General features: G+C 40.0%; 1 protein-coding gene across 2 annotated transcripts in view; it reads left to right on the top strand.

Moving 5' to 3' along the window:
• Positions 1 to 2,292: 2,292 nt before the first annotated feature.
• Positions 2,293 to 21,164, top strand: part of LOC310823254 (phosphatidylcholine:ceramide cholinephosphotransferase 1-like) — a 32,478-nt gene continuing 13,606 nt past the window's right edge. The window contains exons 1-4 of one of the 2 annotated variants that reach the window (XM_083696057.1): positions 2,293 to 2,496; positions 19,386 to 19,960; positions 20,157 to 20,498; positions 20,828 to 20,945. In XM_083696057.1, the coding sequence (XP_083552183.1) occupies positions 19,671 to 19,960; positions 20,157 to 20,498; positions 20,828 to 20,945 (750 nt within the window). In that variant the 5' untranslated portion in view covers positions 2,293 to 2,496; positions 19,386 to 19,670. Of the gene's footprint in view, positions 2,497 to 13,535; positions 13,677 to 19,385; positions 19,961 to 20,156; positions 20,499 to 20,827; positions 20,946 to 21,164 lie in introns of those variants that run through there. The other variant, XM_083696058.1, reaches the window with a different exon arrangement.

Below are 21,164 nucleotides of genomic sequence, written 5' to 3'. Positions count from 1 at the left end.
TATTAATCAGCAGGCCTACCGGTATCTTTCCCTGTGTTTGCAAGTCCATTTATGGGCCGTGTCTCATATGCAGTCACAGTGTTCTGCCTACGTAATGGGACAGTGAAGCATTTTTCTTATTTTGGCTCTATACTCCAAAAGGTTGGATTTGAAATCAAACAATTTCTATGAGGTTAAAGTATAGATTGTCAGCTTGTATTTAAGGATATCTTTGTACATGTTGGTTTCACCATTCAGAAACACTTTGCATACATAGTCCCCCTATTTCAGCGCAATAAATGGGACTGATTCATATCAGGTCCAAATTAAGCACTCATGTTTAGTATTTGGTCAACAATCCTGCATGCAATAACTGCCTGAATTGTGTGACCCATTGACCCCACCAGATGCTGGATCTTCTCTGGTGATGCTCTACTCGGCATGTACTGCAGCCATCTTCAGCTGTTCTTTATTTTGAGGTATTTTTGCCTAAAATCTTATCATCAGGAAATTAAATGCATGCTCAATTGGATTTAAATCCGAAAATTGACTTCGCCAGTCAATAACTTTCCACTGTTTGGCCCTGGAAAACCACCTAGTTGCTATGCTCAAGCAGACAAGATGTTTCTGTACACTTCAGAATACATTGCCGTCAGCAGTTACATCATCATTTAAGACAAGTTACCCAGTTCTAGTGGCAGCTATACATGCACAAACCATAAAACCCCCTCTACCACTTTTCACATATGAAGTGGCATGCTATAAATCTTGGGCAGATCCTTTTTTCTCCAAATTTTCCTCTTGCAATCACTCTGGTGCATGATAACATTCATCTTATCTGTCCACAAGATATTTTTTCAGACCTCTGCAGGTTTTTTAAGTGTTTTTTTTTGCAAACTGTAACCTGATCATCCTTTTTCAGGATAACTAGTGGTTTGCATCTTGCAGTGAAGCCTCTGTAGTTCGGCCATCCACGGAGGGCGCTGTTCGCTGGGTTGTGCACCGGCGGTGCCACTGGTGGAATGTGTTGCGTGCCTCTGAGCTGAGCACACAAGCGGCCTGTTCCACCTCATTGTTCCTGATCAGGGACTTGGTTCCATACGCACTGGTCAGGTAGTAACCACCTTCTGCAGATGGTAGTCTCTGACACATTTACGCCTACCTCCTGGAGAGTGTTCTTGATCCTTGAGACAGTTGTTTTTAGGGTTTTCTCAATTATGGTGAGCAACCACTGTAGAATCCCTTGGCCTAACAGGCTGTTTGCGATTTCTGAGCTCACCAGTGTTTTCTTTCTTTTTAATGATGTTCCAAACTGTTGTTTTTGTTAAGTCTAAGGTTTTGGCTATGTTAGACATTGACAGCTCTCTTATGCCTGCACAAATGATTTGACGGAACACACCTGACTAACTAGAAACTCCTGTCAAGCCAATTGTCCCATTACTTGTGGTACACTGAATTAGGGGGACTATGTATAAGTGTTGTTATTTCTAAAAGGTGACATCAATATGTAAAAAATAAAATAAAATAAAAATAAAATAAAAAAACCCATCAAATACAAGCTGATAATCTCTACTTTAACCTCATAGTAATTGTTTGTTATAAAAAAAAACACGAACTTTTGGAGTCATAAGAAGAGAAGTGGAATCATGATGAGGTAGCCCAGCATGCCTGAGACTTAATCCCAATGTAGCACAATTTGTTTGAATGGCATCTACAGTATTCAGCCATGCCATTCAGTGACCCAGTCAATCTCAAACACAGTTGCCTATGAGATGCTGACAGATATGAGGGTACCACTCACTCTAATCTCATAATTAGATTCGTAAGTAAACCTTCAGCATTAAGTGCAAGTGAAGTAATGGGACTGTTATAACTCTAGCCAAAATTTAAAATGGTGTTGTTTTATTTATTTATTTTACAGATTTTTACTTCGTTTAAATTAGGCCTAATTAAAACGAACTAACTATAAATCTCTAGCATAAACGCTGGCCCTGTCCAGAAACATCTCCTGGCATTGATAGCTCATATACCTCTATGCCCAGATATGTGTAGATCTAAAATGATAAGGATAGGTATAAGCAAGATGTACTATAGCCCCACTTTGCCCTCTGATAAGATTGGTGGAACTTTCACCATCTTGGTTATACCGATCTAATCTTTTCAGATCTACAGGTCACCTAGTGTTCAACATTGGTTGGACTTCCAACATGGCGCGTATTGCGTAATAACGCTGTGAATGCTGGGGAAAGAAGGGAACCCCCCCTTACGCAGATAAGTGAAGCCACATAAAACCGCCTACCCAGGAAAACAACATCTCACGGACACTACGCGCCAACGGTGTTTCGGTTATTGTGCAATATAGGCTATTCACTGGAATTAAGCAACCTAAAAAAATTCATCAATTTTGAAAGACAAAATAGTGACATATTTCTCTCGAATAGGCTATTGTACCCGCCACCGCTACATTCCATTCCTCTGTGATAGCTACAAGTCGCCGATGTGATGTTCTGTTATGCGGTAAGTATCAACTGGATACAAAGTAGCAAGTCCAAGAAACGAAATGGCAATCTTACTGGCCAGCAACGTTATATCAGTTGACAGAATATGCTTCCACAGTAATTGTTGCTAGCGCACAGGTTTCGATACATTGTAACGTTTTATTAATTAGTGAGTTTCCTAATCCCAATTTAACATGAGAACGTCAGACAGCTACTCAGACTGTTCTGTGTAGAATATATGTGTTTCTTAGTTTTCCCGACCTAGTGTTTTTGCGCTATTAGCCTATGTATAGAATCATCTACGTGAATGACCGTAATAGCCCAGTTCTGGACTTCACAACGATAGCCTGTAATGAATTTGAATATCTCTATTTCTGTTATACAGTAGCAATCTGCTGGAGACGCCAGCTTGCCATATCTATTTTTAGCTGGTTAAGCTATAGCTCGGCCTGTAAGCCACACCATAGATGTGAATGGAAGCCAAATACCTGGATTTAATCAAAGGACTCGTCTCCAGATACAGTCATTGTTTTATTGCTTTATTGCCTTATGTCCATGTCATCAGTTGCAAGCCTTGCTGATAACGCTTATTATTTAGCCCATTTCTATCCAGTGTAAATCATGGCAGTGCATTGTAAAAGAGGCTCATAGTTTCACTATGCATTTGACCGTTTTTGCTATTAAGATACACTCTCTCTCCCTTATAGTTGAACATTACTTGACTTGCTAGTTTCCTACAGTGTAATAGCCTACTTTGCTCATCACTCAATGGCTCAGTGTTCCACACATACATGACGTTTCTAGTTGGGGTCTGAATGGGAGAGAGAGGAGGACAAACATGAGGCAATATAAGTTCAGGCAGAGAGAGCGTGACCTGATTCACTATTAGTTGCCATGGAGCTGTAAATGGTCCTCCACCTTGGGGAGAGAGGAAGCAAACCTCAACACAGATATTTTTACACACATGCCTTTGAAGAAGATAAGCCACACAGCCATCCAACAGACAGCCCCAGAAATAGGGACATAATAACAACAACAGAAATTAAACACTTTATTTTTACATGCTGCAATGTGTGTGTGCAGATGCACGAAAAGGGAAGAGGTAGAAAGAAAATAGATAGAAGTTTGGTCACACTCTAAACTTACCCATGTAACTTTTTAGTAACTATGTAATAACATACATAGTACAGTAGTAATTGCTTTGAAATTGCATGGTGATGGAGATTACTGGTTTTGTGTTATTACACAAGTATAAGGGCAGCTTAATGTAAAGAGTTACCAAAAGGTTAAATTTCATTGTCAAGAGAGTTGGTCATGATGCAGTTCTTGTTAGGCATTAAAGCTAGTGACTTAGACAGGGATTGTAAGTGTTGGGGGGCAGAGGCAGTAAGTAATGTCAATGAACACAGAAATAATGAATTGGTTTTATTGTTGTCAGCGTTTTGAGTAGCGAGTTCAGTTTGCCTAGCAAGCCTCATTGCCAAGCATGTCAGACTATGGACAAGCAGAGGCTGATCTGACAAGACAGTAAGTCAGTGTTTGTGTGCTTGCAGAAACAATGAGATTGCTGTAGGTCTAGTTTGGGTTCAGCCTGTGCCAACTGCTCCAGCTGTCAACCAACCGACGTTGACACACACACACACACACACACACACACACACACACACACACACACACACGCACACACACACACACACACACACACACACACACACAGCTCATTGACAGGGTTTATATATCAACTTCCCTTTAACCCAGTCAGAAAGGGGTATGCAGTTAGGTTATTAGTGTCAGAAATGTGACAACTAGCTTGTTTTGATGATCAGCTTTGAGGTAAATGGATACATTCTACTTCGCTAATTCTATTTACTTAGCTTCAGTCCACTCCATTCCCACCATAATTAGAAACGCATGAAGTTTTGCTAATATTCACATGATATGCCGCAGTTTCCTGTGGCATAGCCCAATTAATGTTTACATAGCCTTTTTATATGTGGCATGTCTTCCTTTTGCTTCTTGAATGAAGTAGCCTAGTTCATCACAGATTTTTGGTTGACTACTTGTTCTGTTTTTGTCAAACTCACAACAACAGCAGCAAAAAGCTGCATTCAAAGAACCAAGCACAATTAAGCTATTCTTCTGTAATCCATTTAGAGCTGTAATTGCTAAGACACAGTGAGTGTTTATCACCTGGACAATGCTCAAGGCAGTCCAACAGATCTGATGAAATAAGCCTACTCCCCCTCTTCATGGGGCCTCTTCCTCTGCTTCTCTCTTCTGCTCCTTCTCTCTTGTCATTCTCTACTTCCCTCTATTTTCGAGTGGGAAAACTCCTTCCCCTGACTTGTTTGGAAACGGTATGGCTCTGGCCAGCATTCCTTTATAGTTTCCTGGGTCAGTTTGCAACAAATGGAAGGGAGAATATTTTCAAGTGAAGATGGAGCATTTTCAGCAACCTTATCATTAGGGGACATTCAGTAGGGCCAGAACATTTACACATTTTGGCCTACATATTGTAACAGTGAAATGCAACATGCCTCTATCCTGTGGTTGACATCTCATTTGATGATTGATATTCTGACTTTTCATTGCAAGTAAGAAAGCTCTGCATTTGCTGATGATGACACTGTTTTTACAAAGTGCAAATGCTACTGTACCAGAGTGTGAAATCCAGTTGTTTGTATTCACTCACTCTGAACTTTGAGTCCTGTATCAGGACGTGGAGTTGCTTTTATCTGAGGTTAAGAGGCACAGTGTGTTTAGTAGTTAGCTGAGGAAATAAAAAGTTAACACATTAGAATGTTTAGGCCCTTACAGGGTTTCCATGTTATGTAGAATAGCAACGCTGCTGCAAGAATGAATGAGTTGATCCTTGTTCCCAAAAAAACAAAAGGACCACCATGTGAACCAAGAATACATTTAATTGTCTTTCAAATTCTATGCAGTTGCTTGGGAGGTATGTTGACTTTTCCCTGCTTTCCTGATATTGATTAAGTAGAGGCATACAGAATGTAGTGATACAGAAAATATTTCCACACTGTAATTTCCTCCCAATTGATACCTTCATACTTCTTTCTCTTGCCACCAAGGATAGCATATATAATGGCTTTGGATTGTCAGTCCAGCTCAGTTGTCCATACTGTAAATCTGGGCTATTATTCTGTCCAGAGTTCTCCCTTCGCGCCCAAGCATTTCTATGAATCACCACATGGAAATACCCAATATTGCAGAAACTCTGATAATGATGTCATCATACAGCCCCCAGACCACTTGCTCCTAGCCGCCACACCTTCCATTTACTTACATTCCGTAGTCTACTCTCTAAAGCGCATAATGGTATCCTGTGGGTCTGTGACGACCTGACATGGTATTAATTAAATTATTATTACTGAAAACATAGATTACAAGACAATAATTTGACATAGACTTAAGGTCTTAACACATAACACACAACACAACATACCAAGACTAACAATAGATTTAAAGCACATCAAGAGAGAACATAAATAGAACAATAAAACAATCAAAAGACAGCATCGTCTGTAGCGTAGGGTTTATATGTTTAACATATCTTTGGTTTCTCTTTAGTGCCAACTCATATTTTCCTTAAGCGACTGTACTGCTTTGTTCCATTCAGTTAGTGTGTTGCGTTACTCCTTTTAGCTGCAGCGTATTCTAGCTCAACAATATCTAGAAAATATGTTCTTCATACATCATCCATTGATAACTGAGGCTCTATCCGACTTCTTAATATAATGTTTTTTTTTTAAGAAATTAATCCAGAGGTACGTCTGTTACATATTGGTTTGGTCATACTAGAGTCATCTCCAAGCAACAGAAAAGTTGGGGATAATGATATAATCAAAATCTGAAAATCTTCAAATTCAAAATCTGAGAACATAAAGAAACTACTTCTTGCCAGAAGTTGTGGACAGTTGACCAAAACATATGCAACTATGAAAAGAAAAATTGACTCCTGAAACCACAGCTGGTTACCTCATTAACGGATGGCACCTGCCAGCATGGAGGTTGTTGTGCTGTTAAACTCTGCTCTCCAGAGAATTCATCATCACCAACAACACTCTATAGAGCCTATCATCCAGCTGTATGACTTGCCTTAATGACATTTTCCTTCCCTCAGTTTTAAGTACAATTATGGGAGTAGTTATAAAGGATAATACCAGGCACATTTCTGTGTTGCTGATCCTCTTTTGATTGTAATCTTCTATAACCTGTTTGTATTTGGCCTATCTATAGTTTGTTTAAAGGTTTTGGTAGCCTCCATCTTGATGAATGGTTGATAAACTATCATAGTTATCAGCATCATTTACATTTCTCACAGTTAAATTCATATGAACTGACGCCTGAGGGATAGATGTAGACTTGTTCCATGTTAGTGCCAGAAAGGGCAGCTACAGTATGTCGTGACCAACTATCTGCTATAACCTCTAGGCCAATGTAGTATTGAAAGTAAAACATAAAGGTTGGATAGTCTTTTGGAGTGGACTTCTCATCAACCAAAATAATAAGTATTGTAGCCCTTCTAGGAAAGGAAGTCAAGTTGTAGACTATTGTGCAAAGCCCAATGCACTTACTGTTTCATATTATTTCCAACTTACTCATTCTGATTGATTTACTCACAGACATTAAAGATATGTTCATCTCTCCTGCACAGTTTGCCTCAATATTTTTATTTGCATGCTTCCTTGTTCCCATATCTTTTAGTTTGCCCAGAACCTGAGAAAGGTAGTAGACAATTTGGTTATTTGCACCTGTATCACTAAGTTATTACATTGTAGATTCATTAATATCACTTACATCAGAAAGAGTTGGAAATCTGCATTAGAATGTGTTGGTTTTGCATAAAAACAAACTGACAGCGGGGACTAAGGAACATCTCCTCTTGCGCTCTTCCTCTCTAATGTTATCTAGTCTAAAGGTGAATGAATACTGGTGTTTATCTGCCAAGATTAAAAGTGCGATGTTCCTCTTTGTGACATCAACACATAATCTCCAGCCCCCATCCCTGAGGCGACCAGCTAGACTACCTCTGCTATCTGTAATCAGACGCCGTTACGCAACAACCTGCAGATTCATGCCATGCTCTCCCGGACTTCACTGTCGTCAGCGGTTAAGATTGACTGATTCATTGGAACACTGACAGTTCCTTCTCCAACAATGCTGTCGTCACCACTGCTTTCTCAAGGCAGAGAGAGGGCTGGAAGCTGCATCAGTCGCATGTGGCTGCAGCTTTCTGACTCTGTCAAAGCCAGGATCGTGACAGGAAACCATGAACTTTTATTTACAAGAGCTCAGCAAGGATTTGATGTAGCATGACTATGAAAATGCCCAGCATTCTTTTCTAACCTATTTGGGCCTACTGTGTGTGTCATTTTAGGCAAAATGGCAAACCGAATTGATACTGTGTGTTCATCCAATGTAAACTTTGTTTATGTGGTTGGAAGGGATACCGGCAGAAATGTGCTGATTTACAGGCCTCTGAAAATAAGCCCATTTCATTGCAAGGTATTACTTATGAAGATGATAGGTTTCTGTTCTGTTACAGGACCAAAAAGCTACTCTTGGAAGCCAACACTGAACACCAAGATACTCTGGGCTTCATACAGTATGTTTGTCAGCTCTGTAATGGGTGTTAGGAAATGACACTTGTGTAGGAGGAGGAAGGTTGACGATCACATTGACTCATGTCAAAGTGACCAGAGGAGACGACCTGACCTATTAGCTAATAAGGAATGGAGGAGGAATGAACTGCAATACAGTCATGTGGAAGAAGATACCTGTTGATAGTGTTGGAGTGGGTAAGCAAGGTAATTGTGTTTCTTTTAGGAATGTTTTGCTACCAAAACCATTCTTCTGTAGTAGACTAAAATCTTGAAATTCCATACAGGCAAACCCATTGAGGAGAAAACTTGTACCTAACGAGAATAGCAGCATGTAAAGCTTGACATTGAACTGGCAATGTAAAAGGTCACCTTGTACTTTCAGAGTTATCTGTGTAGATGTATCACTTCTGACATGGTGCCACAGAAGGCCCCAACACACAGACATTGTTTTTCAGGATCTCATAATTGACCTCAATTGCCAATTTCCTCTCAGTGAAATGGCATAAACGCAGTCATACAGAAGATCAATAACTCTATAGTAGTGGATGTAGATTTGATTGTATTGCTTGTTGTCATCAGTAATTCTCTGTTAAAAACCACAGCAGACAGAGACAAACAAATCACATTTTCACATCTTGTTTGTGTTGGTGTAGACAGATTTTGGTGGCGCCAGCCTTGATTTCAAGTTAAATGAGCACCTCACCATTTGTCAATTCCTTTACGATTGTAATGTCTCTGAAGAAATCACACCCTCGCCATTCCTTTGCAATTGTAATGTATCTCACACCTTGTCCTTTGTTGTGAATGATATTTAAGAAGAGGGACAGCGAGATATTCTTTGAGTTTTGGGTTAGGCCTGTTACAGGCACCATTCTCCCATGTTGTACTTGACGCACATAATCCATTCTTCAGCGTTTTATTTTCACTCATTCAGTTTCATCTATATTGGAAAGATAGTATGATTGAACTAGTTCCGTATCACAAAAGTAGGACGCTTAGGCTATTTATCTAAGCAACATGACTATCTTCTATATTTTTGAGTAACCTTCATGCTAGCAGAAACAATCATTATCTCTCGTCTCTTAATCTCTTTCTTGAAATAGTTATTTAAAGCTACACCCCTCTCTGGACCCCATAGTATAAACTGTACCAAGCTTTCATATCCTCCTCTTTGAGGGCTGTGTGTTTTCATGAGGTCCATTGTGAGATGTTGACAATTGAGAGGTAGGTCAAAGACCGAAGAGAACCTTTATCGCACATCACTGTTCCTATGTCAGATAGATTGCGTGACCAGGCTGTCCCAGCTGTATTATCCTGTGGAAAAACCTGCTATGGAAACATACAATACAATCTAGGCTATGAGGCCATTGAAAATGTTAGTCTAACACACACATGATGGATATATCTACTCTATTTAACCTCAAATAAGGGGAAGTTGCATTCTACATCAGTAGTTGATGTTGGAGAGGCTTATTTTGTGTGTCTCAAAGTCACCTATCGAAGATAATCTTGTGTGGTTGATCTGCTGTGTTCATGAATTGGGTCCGTATCATTTATGTCAGGTAATTTCATATGTGTTAAATTTCGGTTTTGAGAGTGGTCCGTCTGCATAGCTGGAAAATAATCTGAAAGTATGCCTACTTCAGTCCTAAGTCTAACCAGAAGTGCTATCGAAGCTAGCCTGCAGTGCTGATGCATGTTGCCAATACAGCTGGTCCTCTTTCAGAACACAAGGATTTTAATCTCTAAAATGCCACACATTCCAAACATTTTAAGCATCTCATTTTAAGCTTGTCCATTATTAAGATGACCCAAAATGTAATCAAGATTCCAAACATTCAGTGACACTTTTCAGTGTTAAGGCTTAGTTTAAGACTTATCTTTTCTGGCTGCTGCAATAAGACTGTACAACTCCTCCTCCGGCTGGCTTGATTGTGGTGATCAGAGTCAGGCTGGGGGATGGGGGATCATACTGGACTGTTCTTACTGTATATAATGTTTCAGATGTCTATTTTATTCTATTATTCTATTCTTTATTCTAGTCACTTTATTTTGTTGTTGTTGTTTGTGTTGTGAGCTGCTGTAACGCCTTAATTTCCCCTTGGGGATCAATAAAGTACCTGTCTATCTATCTATCTTTAAGGATTAGTTCATTATAGATAGTTAAGGGCAGTTCTGTGTAAAAGGACCCATGAGGACCAAATTGTGTAATTTATCAGAATATATACAATTGTGTATCAAATGAAAGCTAAGTCTATATTTTTGGGAAATTAAGTCAGAAAGATTTTCCATCATAAAAATAGGGATAAACAAAGACTTCGACTTCTGGTCAAACATAGAAAAGGGTCTCAGAAGAAATCTACCAGAAAAAGTCTTTAGAAAAACATCAAACCACATTAATGTTCAAATTATAGACCCCAGTCAACTAATATCAACACGTATATTTTGTTTTTAGGAAATGGTTGGGCTTCTGTAAGATTAAGAATCATTGGCCAGTCTCTGGGTCATTCTGTTACCAAAAACCCACATAAATGTAAGATATTTTCAAATTTCCCTCCCTCATGAGGAGCGAGAATAATGAAAGTATAGGTATACCTATACATGTACTGTTTTTACTGATTTCGTTTATTAATTAATAAGTGATTAATACTGTTCATTCAGTTACCAAATCGGTAACAGAATGACCAAATCAAATCAATAACGGAATTACTGAAATTGAATTGGCTACATTCACTAATTGTACAGGTTGTACAGAACCTAAAAGGGTTCTGTGGCTATCCCTGTGGGAGAACCCTTTAAGGAACCAAAAAGGGTTCCATATAGAACGCTTTTGGGTTCCATGTAGAACCCTTTTCACAGCATTCTACATGGAACCCAAGAGGGTTCTACATGGAACGTAAAAGGGTTCCAGAAGGGTTCTTCCTCAGGGACAGCCGAAAAACTGTGTGAAATCATACAATAGCAGTTACAAACCACTGCATGAACATCCTCACCAAGCACTGCATCAACATCCTCATCTCATGCTCCATAAAATTTAGTTTGTTGTTGAGTACAGTGGTGAAAGCAAATCCAGCAAATCACACATACAGTATATAGTGCTGTATTTGTGTTACTTACAAATACAGTAAGTAACTTGATGATGAGAAACATGGTGCACACTTCTACAAAAAGGATATCAAGGGATTTATCTTAATCATGAAAGAGCACACTGACACTTATGGTGTGGTTTCCCTAAGACAGATTCTTAGGATCCTACCCTCACTGGTTACAGACAATAAAGAACGTTTTCATTTTGCAGAGGCTATCTCTGAGGCAAACTAGGAGGAGATTGGGTGTCTCTGTGTGTGTCTACACATGACATAGGCCTACTTGTATTGTATTGTATCAAATCAGTTTTTTTCTGCCAAAAGTGTAGGCTATTTTCTTTTGGTATAATGAAGAAAAACACACTGAACCACAAATGTAATTTATTTAATTTACATTAAATGAAGAGTTTGAAATGCAGAATTATGTTTCTTGTGTTTTGTGAGTTTTGATCAATTTCCCTTGTTAATGTTATATAAAAGTTGGTAAAAAAAACAATTATTACCTTAATGAAAGTGTCTATTGTATATGTCTACCTTTGTTTCTCTATTTTAGCTACATCATCATGTACAGAATGGCATTTAAATTCAGAAATTACGCATTTCTGTAAGAGACCCATTTAGTCATTTTGTTACCATCATTACTGGATGTAAATCGACTTCACTTACTGAACCAAAAGAGATTTTCAAACTCAAGGTATCATATGATAGCTAAAACCCGCTCTGACATTGGAATCTTTATTTGGAGCAGATAATTAACAGAGTTTTGTGGTTACATAGAAAACCCAGGGAGATTTTAGGGTCATTCTATTCTTAAAGTACATTTTATTATCTTTATTTTCAGTTGGAATTGTTAGAAGTAATCCTTGTGCATAGTGTTGTATGGTTTGTTAAACTTTGCTGTCAATGCTTGGCATACATTTGAAAGTGAGTCCCAGGGTCATTCTGTTACCGAGGAATTGCCCTTAACTATTACTTTATTAATAGGCTTTGTATCAGTTATAAACACTTATAGGCCTAACATTTATTAGAAGTGTGTGATCATCACCTTAGCATTGGCACCTAAAGATGGCTTGATTTAACCCTCTGTGCACGACATCTAGCCACCCTTTGGTAGGTTATTATAACTGTTTAACAGATTGTGTGTGTGAGTGTGTGCGTGTGTCTAAGAGTGACTGTGTGTGTGTGTGTGTGTGTGTGTGTGTGTGTGTGTGTGTGTGTGTGTGTGTGTGTGTGTGTGTGTGAACTTGATCCATGGCTCTAAACTGCAGCTGATCTGCTAATCATTTTTCACCAGGGCAGACTTGTTGGGTAAATATTTGCGTAGCTTCGCAGGCCTCTGTGTGGGTTTGTAGGCCAGGTGGAAAACGATACAAGTGAGAGTGAGGTGTTCACACATTGTTTTATTTACTGTTGGCCTCTCTTCCAAGATAAAGTTCTGTAACGGGAGACATCTATTTCAAATAGCGTAAAGCCTCATCCAAAGAAAAGGAAAACACGAGTCAGGGTGGGGTGGGGGAGAGGCAAACAAAGGGTGTCTTGAATAGGTCTCCATGAGAGGAATTTCATCTTTGTGATGTCGTTTTTATTCATGCACTTATTTTATTCATACATTGGTTATAATGACTACCAGCCATGTTGATTTACACAGTTTAAACTGTGACAACTCTAGGTACCTGTAGAACAAGAAAACAAGATGTGCCGTCTTTGCAAATCATACCTGAGGTGCTGTCTCTGTCAGTGTGTAATCATAGAGCATATGTGGCAGGAGTAAGCCCACTTTCCCTCACTGTGTGTTTAGTATTGGTGAATAAAGCTGCATGTAATTTCCTCTTAGATGTGGTTCAAGATGTTCTCTTACCTGAGGTCCTATTTTGACATATCCCTCAAAGTGCCATATTGAGTCATGGTGTTTAGAGTTTGAAGGTGAGTTCTTTAGACACTGTCAAGATCCTCAGAAACCTGTCTGTGTTTTCTATGTCTGAAACCTGTCTGTGTTTTCTATGTCAGAAACCTGTCTGTGTTTTCTATGTCTGTGTCCAGTTTTTTGCAATCTGTTGTTTACTTTGTAGCTTTGTTTCTCCCACTTGACCAATGAAAATGGGCGATTTTCCAAAATAAATGATGAAGAAGAAATGGAGGTCAGGGTGTTTGTGTTCAACAGGCAGGCAGGCACGCACACAACACACACACACACACACACACACACACACACACACACACACACACACACACACACACACACAATGGAGGTGATAGCTCAGAATGGGTGGGGCTGTTTTTATTTATGTAATCTTCAGAGAAAAAGAGAGCGAAAGTGAGGGAGAGACTAAGAGAGAGGGAGCGAGGGAGGAGGAGGGACTGAGAAAGAAAAAGAGGTGACAGGTTTTGATCAGAGAAGCGTGTTCAGAGCTCTTCGTCTTCTCTCCGAGCCACATGATTCTGATAACAGCAGGTGAAGGGTGAAGAGTATGCGTAGCGGAGAGAGAGAGGTAAGTACTGTACTGTAACACAGGTGTCCTGTCTTATGTAACTCCTTACTTAATAACCAGACCAGGGACTTCTGGGGGAATGACTTTGACGCTCAACAACCTTCAACCAGCATGTTTATAAACTAGGCTACAGTAGGCTTCTGTACAGTAGTTCATGTATGTTAGCAAGGCTATGGTACTGTAGTTCATTCGGTTCTCTTGAAGAAGGGCTTCTATTCAAAACAAACAATGATTATTTCTAGCTGTGTCTACAGTTTATAATGTCCACTGTCCCAAGCTTTTTTTTTAGCATGGCTGCTTTAAGTCTGTTTAAGTTGTTTTTTCTCATCCCTGAAAGATACGCTTAACATTTTTAATGAGTCCCCTCTGTTGCTTAAGGGCTGTGGACTGATGAGCGTGTGTGTGTGTGTGTGTGTGTGTGTGTGTGTGTGGGGCGCGAGGGCGGCGCTCGAGGGGAAAAGGTTCAACTCTCTTGTGGTGTTAAACAAGCAGGTAGCCTTGTGCTTTTCTCCCTCTCAGAGTCTCCATCCACACCACAGCTCACCCTAATAGGGAAGAAAGAACTTACAGCATAGAGGAGGAGTAGTATTGGACCATGTGTCATTGACTGAGATCTTTTCCAGTGAGCCCTACTTGCAATTTTAGATCCATGTCATTTTTTCCAGCTACAGAAATCAACATAGCATGGTGTTATGTACAGAAGTCTAGTTTATTGACTTCTAGGCTAGTTTTCCCTCCATTGTTTTTCTTTATTAAGAAACTAAAGACATTAACCTCGATCTTTTAGATAAAGGCAGGGTCTATATTCTCTGTATGATGTCTGTGAGTGACTTGTCATTGTCTGTGAGACCACACTGAGTGTGACACGTTGACAGAAGATTGAGGGAGTTGCAGTGCTTTTACTGGTATACAGTACTGGCATCTAAAAATGTCTACTGCTTGAGTACGGGCACCTCTTATAGAATATTCCTCTGCTGTATATAGTACTGGAACCTAATTAAAATGAGTACCGACACCGTTTAAATTCCCCTTCAAGCACTGTGTTTTTGTATTTGACATTCAGGTTGAGTGAGTTAACTCATACAGTGCAGTCTCTGTTCCCACAGTGTTAATGTATTCAACAGTCAGTCAGGCAGCAGTTGTTGTTGGTCGGGAGCAGTTCTGTGTAAAAGGACCCATGAGGATCAAAATGTGAAATTCATCAGAGCATATCAAATTGGGTGTCAAATCAAAGCTAAGAGTATATATATATATGATTTTTTCCCATCATAAACATAAACATAAGCAAAGGCTTTGACTTCTGTGGAATAGTGTCTAAGAAAACTACCAAAACAATTATTTAAAGGTGTTTAGAAAAACATCAAACCTTGTTAATTTTCAAGTATAGACCCTGGTCAACTAATATCAACACTTATATTTAGTTTTGCAAAAAATGGTTTGGCTTCTGTAAGTTTAAGAATCATTGCCCAGTGTCCGGGTCATTCCGTTACCAGAAACCCACAGAAGTGTAAGATATTTTTACATTTCTATGCCTCATTAGGAAGGATAATGAAAGTTCACACAAGTAAGAAGTACACTTTTTTTTTGTGATATCGATTTAGTTTATGAATTAATAAGTGATTAAAACTGGTCACTTGTTACCATATCGGTAACAAAATGACCGCAGATCAAATTGATAACGGAATTACTGAAATTTAATTGACTACATTCACTTTTTGTCCAGGTTGCACAGAACCTATAAGGTTTCTTTGGCTGTCCCCGTGGGAGAACCCTTTAAGGAACCCTTTTGGGTTTCATGTAGAACCATTTTCACAGAGGGTTCTACATGGAACCCAAAAGGGTTCTACATGGAACTCAAAAAGCCGTTTCACAGTAACGGCTGAAAAACAGTGGTGTACTGTAATTAGTTACAAACTACTGCATCAACATCCTCACCAAGCACCGCATCAACATCGTCATCTCATGCTCCAAAAAGTGGAGACTTTTACATTGGGGAAAGCAAAGCCAGCTAATCACACAAATACAGTACAGTATGTTTCACAAGTAACTGACATTGAGAATGCACACTAAGGACAGCAAGGGATTTGTCTTCATCTTTAAAGAGTGCTTTGACACATGCAGTATGGTTTTGTGTCCCTAAGACAGATTCTTAGGGTCCATTCAACACTGGTTGCAGAGAATAGTAGAGGGATGCAGAGGGAATCTCTGAGGTTGGGTGTGTCTGCATCTGTGTCTTTTGGGTGTAGTGTAGGCTATTTTTTTTTTTGTTATAATGAAGAAAAATACATTGATAAACCACAAATGCCATTGATTTAGATATATAATTAGATTTAGACATAAATGTTTCAAAGGCAGATGTATGTTTCTTGTATTTTGTGAGTTTTATCAATTACCCTTTTCAATGTTATATACTCTAAGTTGGTAAAAAAAAAAAATGTCTGTTGTGTATTTCTACCTTTGTGTCCCTATTTTGGCTACATCATCATGTACAGATACATTTAAAAGTGAAAAATCTGATTCTGACATTTTTTTTCATTTGGAATTGCCCTCAGGCAGTTTTATCAGGTGAACGCTGAGCAATGCCTAATGTTATTCTGTTTACACTATCCTATACAGTATAAGCATTATATTGGATACCAAGTGTATTTCGTGATGTTTTGCACAATGTTTGGGACTTACAATTACCTAAGTTGCATAAGTGCCCTACAGTATGTGAGTGATATTTATTTACAAGGCAAAGCTATGCATCAGTCGTCATTAGGGCAGGATATTTATTGGCAAGGACCTCACAATATAGTACATGGTCCCGAAACGACTATTACGATACATCGCAAAATACATATGGTGATACATTGCGATACTCTACATGTTTATTCAGAAATTTGAAACATTTAAATGAAAATTCAGCCTACTGCATTGTGTGTACCACCTTAGCATGTACAGTATATAACACAGGGAACAATTTGGCACCTCCCCCCTCCAAAAAATAAACAAAACAAAATATCAAAAATGAAACTGAATGGATGCTAGTGCTGGATTATCTATACAGTATTGTGACAAATAATATTGTGATAATCAACTGTACCGATTTTTATTGCACAGCCCTATTCGTCATTGGGATGTAAGTGGTGTGAAATATCCCCATATCCTCAGAGACAATAGCTGGTTGTTTACTGTACAAACTCTTGGTGTTGTTGTCATGGTTTCCATAGACTGGAGAGAGTAACAAAGGGGCCATCCTCACCACAACCAATGGTTAAAAGGGAACTGAGGCAATTATGGAGGGTTGGTGTGTTTCTTTTCTACTGCAGAAATACTCTTGAAGAAGTGCTTTAGTGTGGTTCCAGCAGGTCCCCTGAGAAATCCAGAATTATTGCAAAATTGCTGCTTTTCTGAAATACCAAGTTCTTATGAAATTGTAAAACAAAATGAAAGCACTGACTTCACTTTATACAGTTATTCTATATTTTTTCTGTATAATCCATGATCATATCCCACACCCATATATCCATCCCCTGGGACCGTTATCTTATATCTGCATACTGTGCATGACTCAAGGCAGGAGTTGATCAAAGCTTGCTACGGTATCATCCAGGTTGTGATGACCTTACCGTGTTCAGAGATCTCCAGTAGGCTGCCCCTTTTACAGTTCTTCATGTGCTGTACTGCGTGTAGGCTTATAGGCCTACTATACAGTATTCAGTATGGTATATAGTGCTGAGCATGACAATAAATGTTGTCAGAGTGTATATGATTGATAGGTGCAGCTAAAACATTCTCTCCTCTCTCTCCCTCCTCTCACTCTCTCCCTCTCTCCTCATCCCCCCTTTCCCTGCCTCCCTCGCACCTGAGTCTCTTGTGACTTACCTGGGTAAATAACAGTTGAATAAATAAACAGTTTGTTTTTACCCGTGCTGGCGAGGTTCAGTCAGGCAGGATTATAATCACACTGTCTGCTCAGTAAGCTGTTTCAAGGAGCAAAGGTCCTCTGCATATAGCTGACTCAGTGACAGCTAATCTCTAATCTTTCTCAGTTATGCGCACACACACACACACACACACACACACACACACACACACCCCTGAACTGTCTTTCACAAGTCTAGCTGTTACAATCAACTCCCTATTTCAGAACGGAAGGGCTAAATCTACTTTTCTGCTTTGTTTCCATTTCTTTCTTTGGAAAAGGAAATTGTGAATCCTGACTCATTAATTCTGACATGAAGTCTCAACAGTGAGGCCCTTTTTAGCTTGACTGGTTGTTTGAATGAGATCAGGTAAGCCTAGGGCAGGTGGCTCAGGCGGTGTTGTTGAGCGGTTGGCGGGGGTTAGATATGATGTTGTCTTGGATGGACTGTTAGCTGGGCTGTTGGGTCCTTGTCGGATGGGGACGGGACGGGACGTGACGGGGGGGTGGGCGGACAGGCGGGAGGAATACAAAGTAGATTCACCCTGTGTTTTTCCCTGTCAACACAGTTTAGAAACAAACCCAAGAGAACACATGTAGATTATTTAAATTTACAGTACAGTTTATAGTGAGCCGTTGCTGTTGTTTGTTTAGTTGGGCTATAGACAGTTGTACTGTGTGGGTCATTAAGCTTGCAGTTGATAGTGAGTGGTTACTGTTGTATATTTAGTTGTGCAATAGAGGGCTGTACAACTAAGATCACTGCAGCTGGAAAAATTAAACAAATGAAGCAATAGAGAAATATCCATCCACTTTCCCAGTATCATGTTTATTTTCACAGCCCATTGAATTTAGTTTGGATGGTGAAAAGTTAATAGGTAAGTTATGATGTACTCTAACCGAGTTCATTTTGTATCTTGGCTTTGTAACCCACCAATTTCACTCAGGAAAGAAAATTGATTTATCTCTATTTCTGGGTACTGTAAAGCTGGCCTTGTCTCCTGTCTCTTCTGTTTACCAATGTCAATGATTAATCACTATGTCTTAACTGTAGGGAGTTCCATATCAGTCTACACCACCATCTATCAGTTAAGCATGGATCTGTTTACATACCCATAATTGAAGATGTTGTTGGTCTTTTTTTTTTTAGGCCTGTGATATTTAGACCAATTGATAGATCATAATGGGGGGTGAAAGTGCACCATGACATTTCTTTGAGTTTGGCCTATGTGGTTTTATATGGCTAGGAATGTGGTTTTGAATCAAAGCAGATTGTATCACATTACAGCAATGTTTCTCACAGTGGTTTTCGGAATAAAAGGAAGAAGCCACAGGATGTGCTGCTCTCAACTCTGAAAGGGTTGTCTAATGTTGGGGATCAAAATGGGAAGTGTGCTGGGCTGATTTATGGTGTTCCTATCGTTGTTGTGATTGTAAAAGCTTTTGAATGGTGTAAATAATTTATAGGATGTTGTCATGTCTGGGAAAATGGTGCTTTAGCAGTTCAATTGTGATTATTTCATGGAGCAAGATAGCAAGCCATCTGTGGTTAAAGGCCACTTTACAAACCGATTTACCTTTTCTATAATTCAATTACTGTTAGAATGTTATAACTGATCCCTGTACGGAGTGTACAGTATAGTTGTTGCTGAGGTTTAGCAATCAAAAACATGATAATTATATAATTGACTACAACATATGACTATACCATACTATAGGTGTGAATAGACTGTTATGTTTTCTCCCTCTTCCTAGGCTAGCTTGACATTTGAATCTTAACTCTTCTTTTCCTCTTTTTGCAGGAGAGAAGCGTACAGGGTAGATGTTGAAGTAATATGTTGATGGAGCACAAAGGAGTCTAAAACAGCTGACAACCACCTACCATACATTACCATACCATACCTGCTGTATCAGAGCCTCACCCCCCAGGAGGAGACGGGGGGTCCTCTTAGTGTCTCATCCAATGTTCCAGAAACGCCATGTACCACACCTGGGGAGGATTTGCTACGCCATAGACTGCCAAACCTGCTGCTCCCTCTGCATCCCCGCACCCCCCTGACCCCCCTCCCTGCTCTCCATTGGTCAAGATGAAGAAGGTGGTGCAGTGGACAGCAGATGAGGTCTCCCATTGGCTGAGTGAGGAGGGGATGCAGGAGTACGGTGAAGCCCTCTGCCATACGGATGGCCCCGCCCTCCTCCGGCTCACTGAGGCGGACTTCCTGGCCCCGCCCCTCTCGCTAGTGTCCTCAGACAATGGGGGGCAGCTGCTGGAGCGTCTGGAGACGATGCGGATCGAGCACCACATACAGGCACACAAGAACGGACACTCCAATGGGCACATTGTGGGGATGGGCAATGGCACCTCCAAACTGCAGAGGTACAACTCTTGGGCTGGTTTCACAAATGCAGATTAAGCCTAATTCTAAACTAAACTGCATATTCAATAGAGATTTTCTTTTGAAAATGTTTTTGTCCAGGACTAGGCTAAATCTATGTCCAGTCCTTTGTGTATTGTTTTGCTGCCATTGATAAGATGTAATGGACTGAGTAATTAATAAAACCATTCTTCTTAGGAACGGCACACCACCATCACTTAACGGTTTCCGCAAGGAGATGACGTCATCCCCCTCCATCCTAATCCCCATGCCTGGGTCGGAGACGGAGCGCTCTGCTTACCCTGTGGAGTGGGCGAAGACGGGCGTGGCGTTTCTGTACGCTGTGGTCTGCTTTGTTACCACCAGCATAGTCATCTCAGTGGTCCATGAGAGGGTGCCCGCCAAGGAGCACACGCCACCGCTGCCCGACAAGTTCTTTGACATGTTTGACAGGGTGGAGTGGGCCTTCTCCATCTGTGAGATCAACGGCATGCTTCTGGTGGGCCTCTGGTTGCTGCAGTGGATGCTGCTCAAGTACAGGTGAGACCAACAGGCCTAGTGTGTGTGAGGTAGTACATTTGGGTTTCATAGATGGCGGGTTAGAACACACCAGCGAGTCATGGCTATAGCTTGAGTGTGTCTTAAATTTACGACTTGTCATTTTCTAGGGTGAAAAGAAGATTAAATGCTTTGAATGTTTATTTAAAAACTGTCACAAATAAGGTTCCCACTAAACTGTAGTGGATTGCAAAATGGCCTTAGGTTTCCTTACTCACTTCTCAACTTGTGTTTCTGTGATATCCAGCGATAAGCTAACTATACCATTAATCAATACCTTGTTATCTATTACCCTGTATCTCTGTGTACAGATCAATAATCGGCCGTCGGTTCTTCTTCATTGTGGGGACGCTCTACCTTTACCGTTGCATCACTATGTACATCACCACTCTGCCTGTTCCAGGGATGCACTTCAAATGCTCCCCAAAGGTACAGTACTGTACACACGTACACATTTTCCACTTATCATGTTTGTCTTATTTTTCTCACTCACCATTTTTTAAATAAATCGATACAACTAAAACTACACTAAAGGTGCACACATTTTTTCCTATCCAATCCAAGCCACTATGAAGCTGATCACTCAGAAAAGGTTGTCTTTTCTATCAGCTCCTCCATGGCCTAACAGTGCTGATAAAACTAAGAATG

This window comes from Argentina silus (assembly GCF_951799395.1).
Source record: "Argentina silus genome assembly, chromosome: X".
Lineage (NCBI taxonomy): Eukaryota > Metazoa > Chordata > Actinopteri > Argentiniformes > Argentinidae > Argentina > Argentina silus.
Note: the sequence above shows the minus strand (reverse complement) of the source record. Positions and strands in the feature narration are given on the sequence as shown.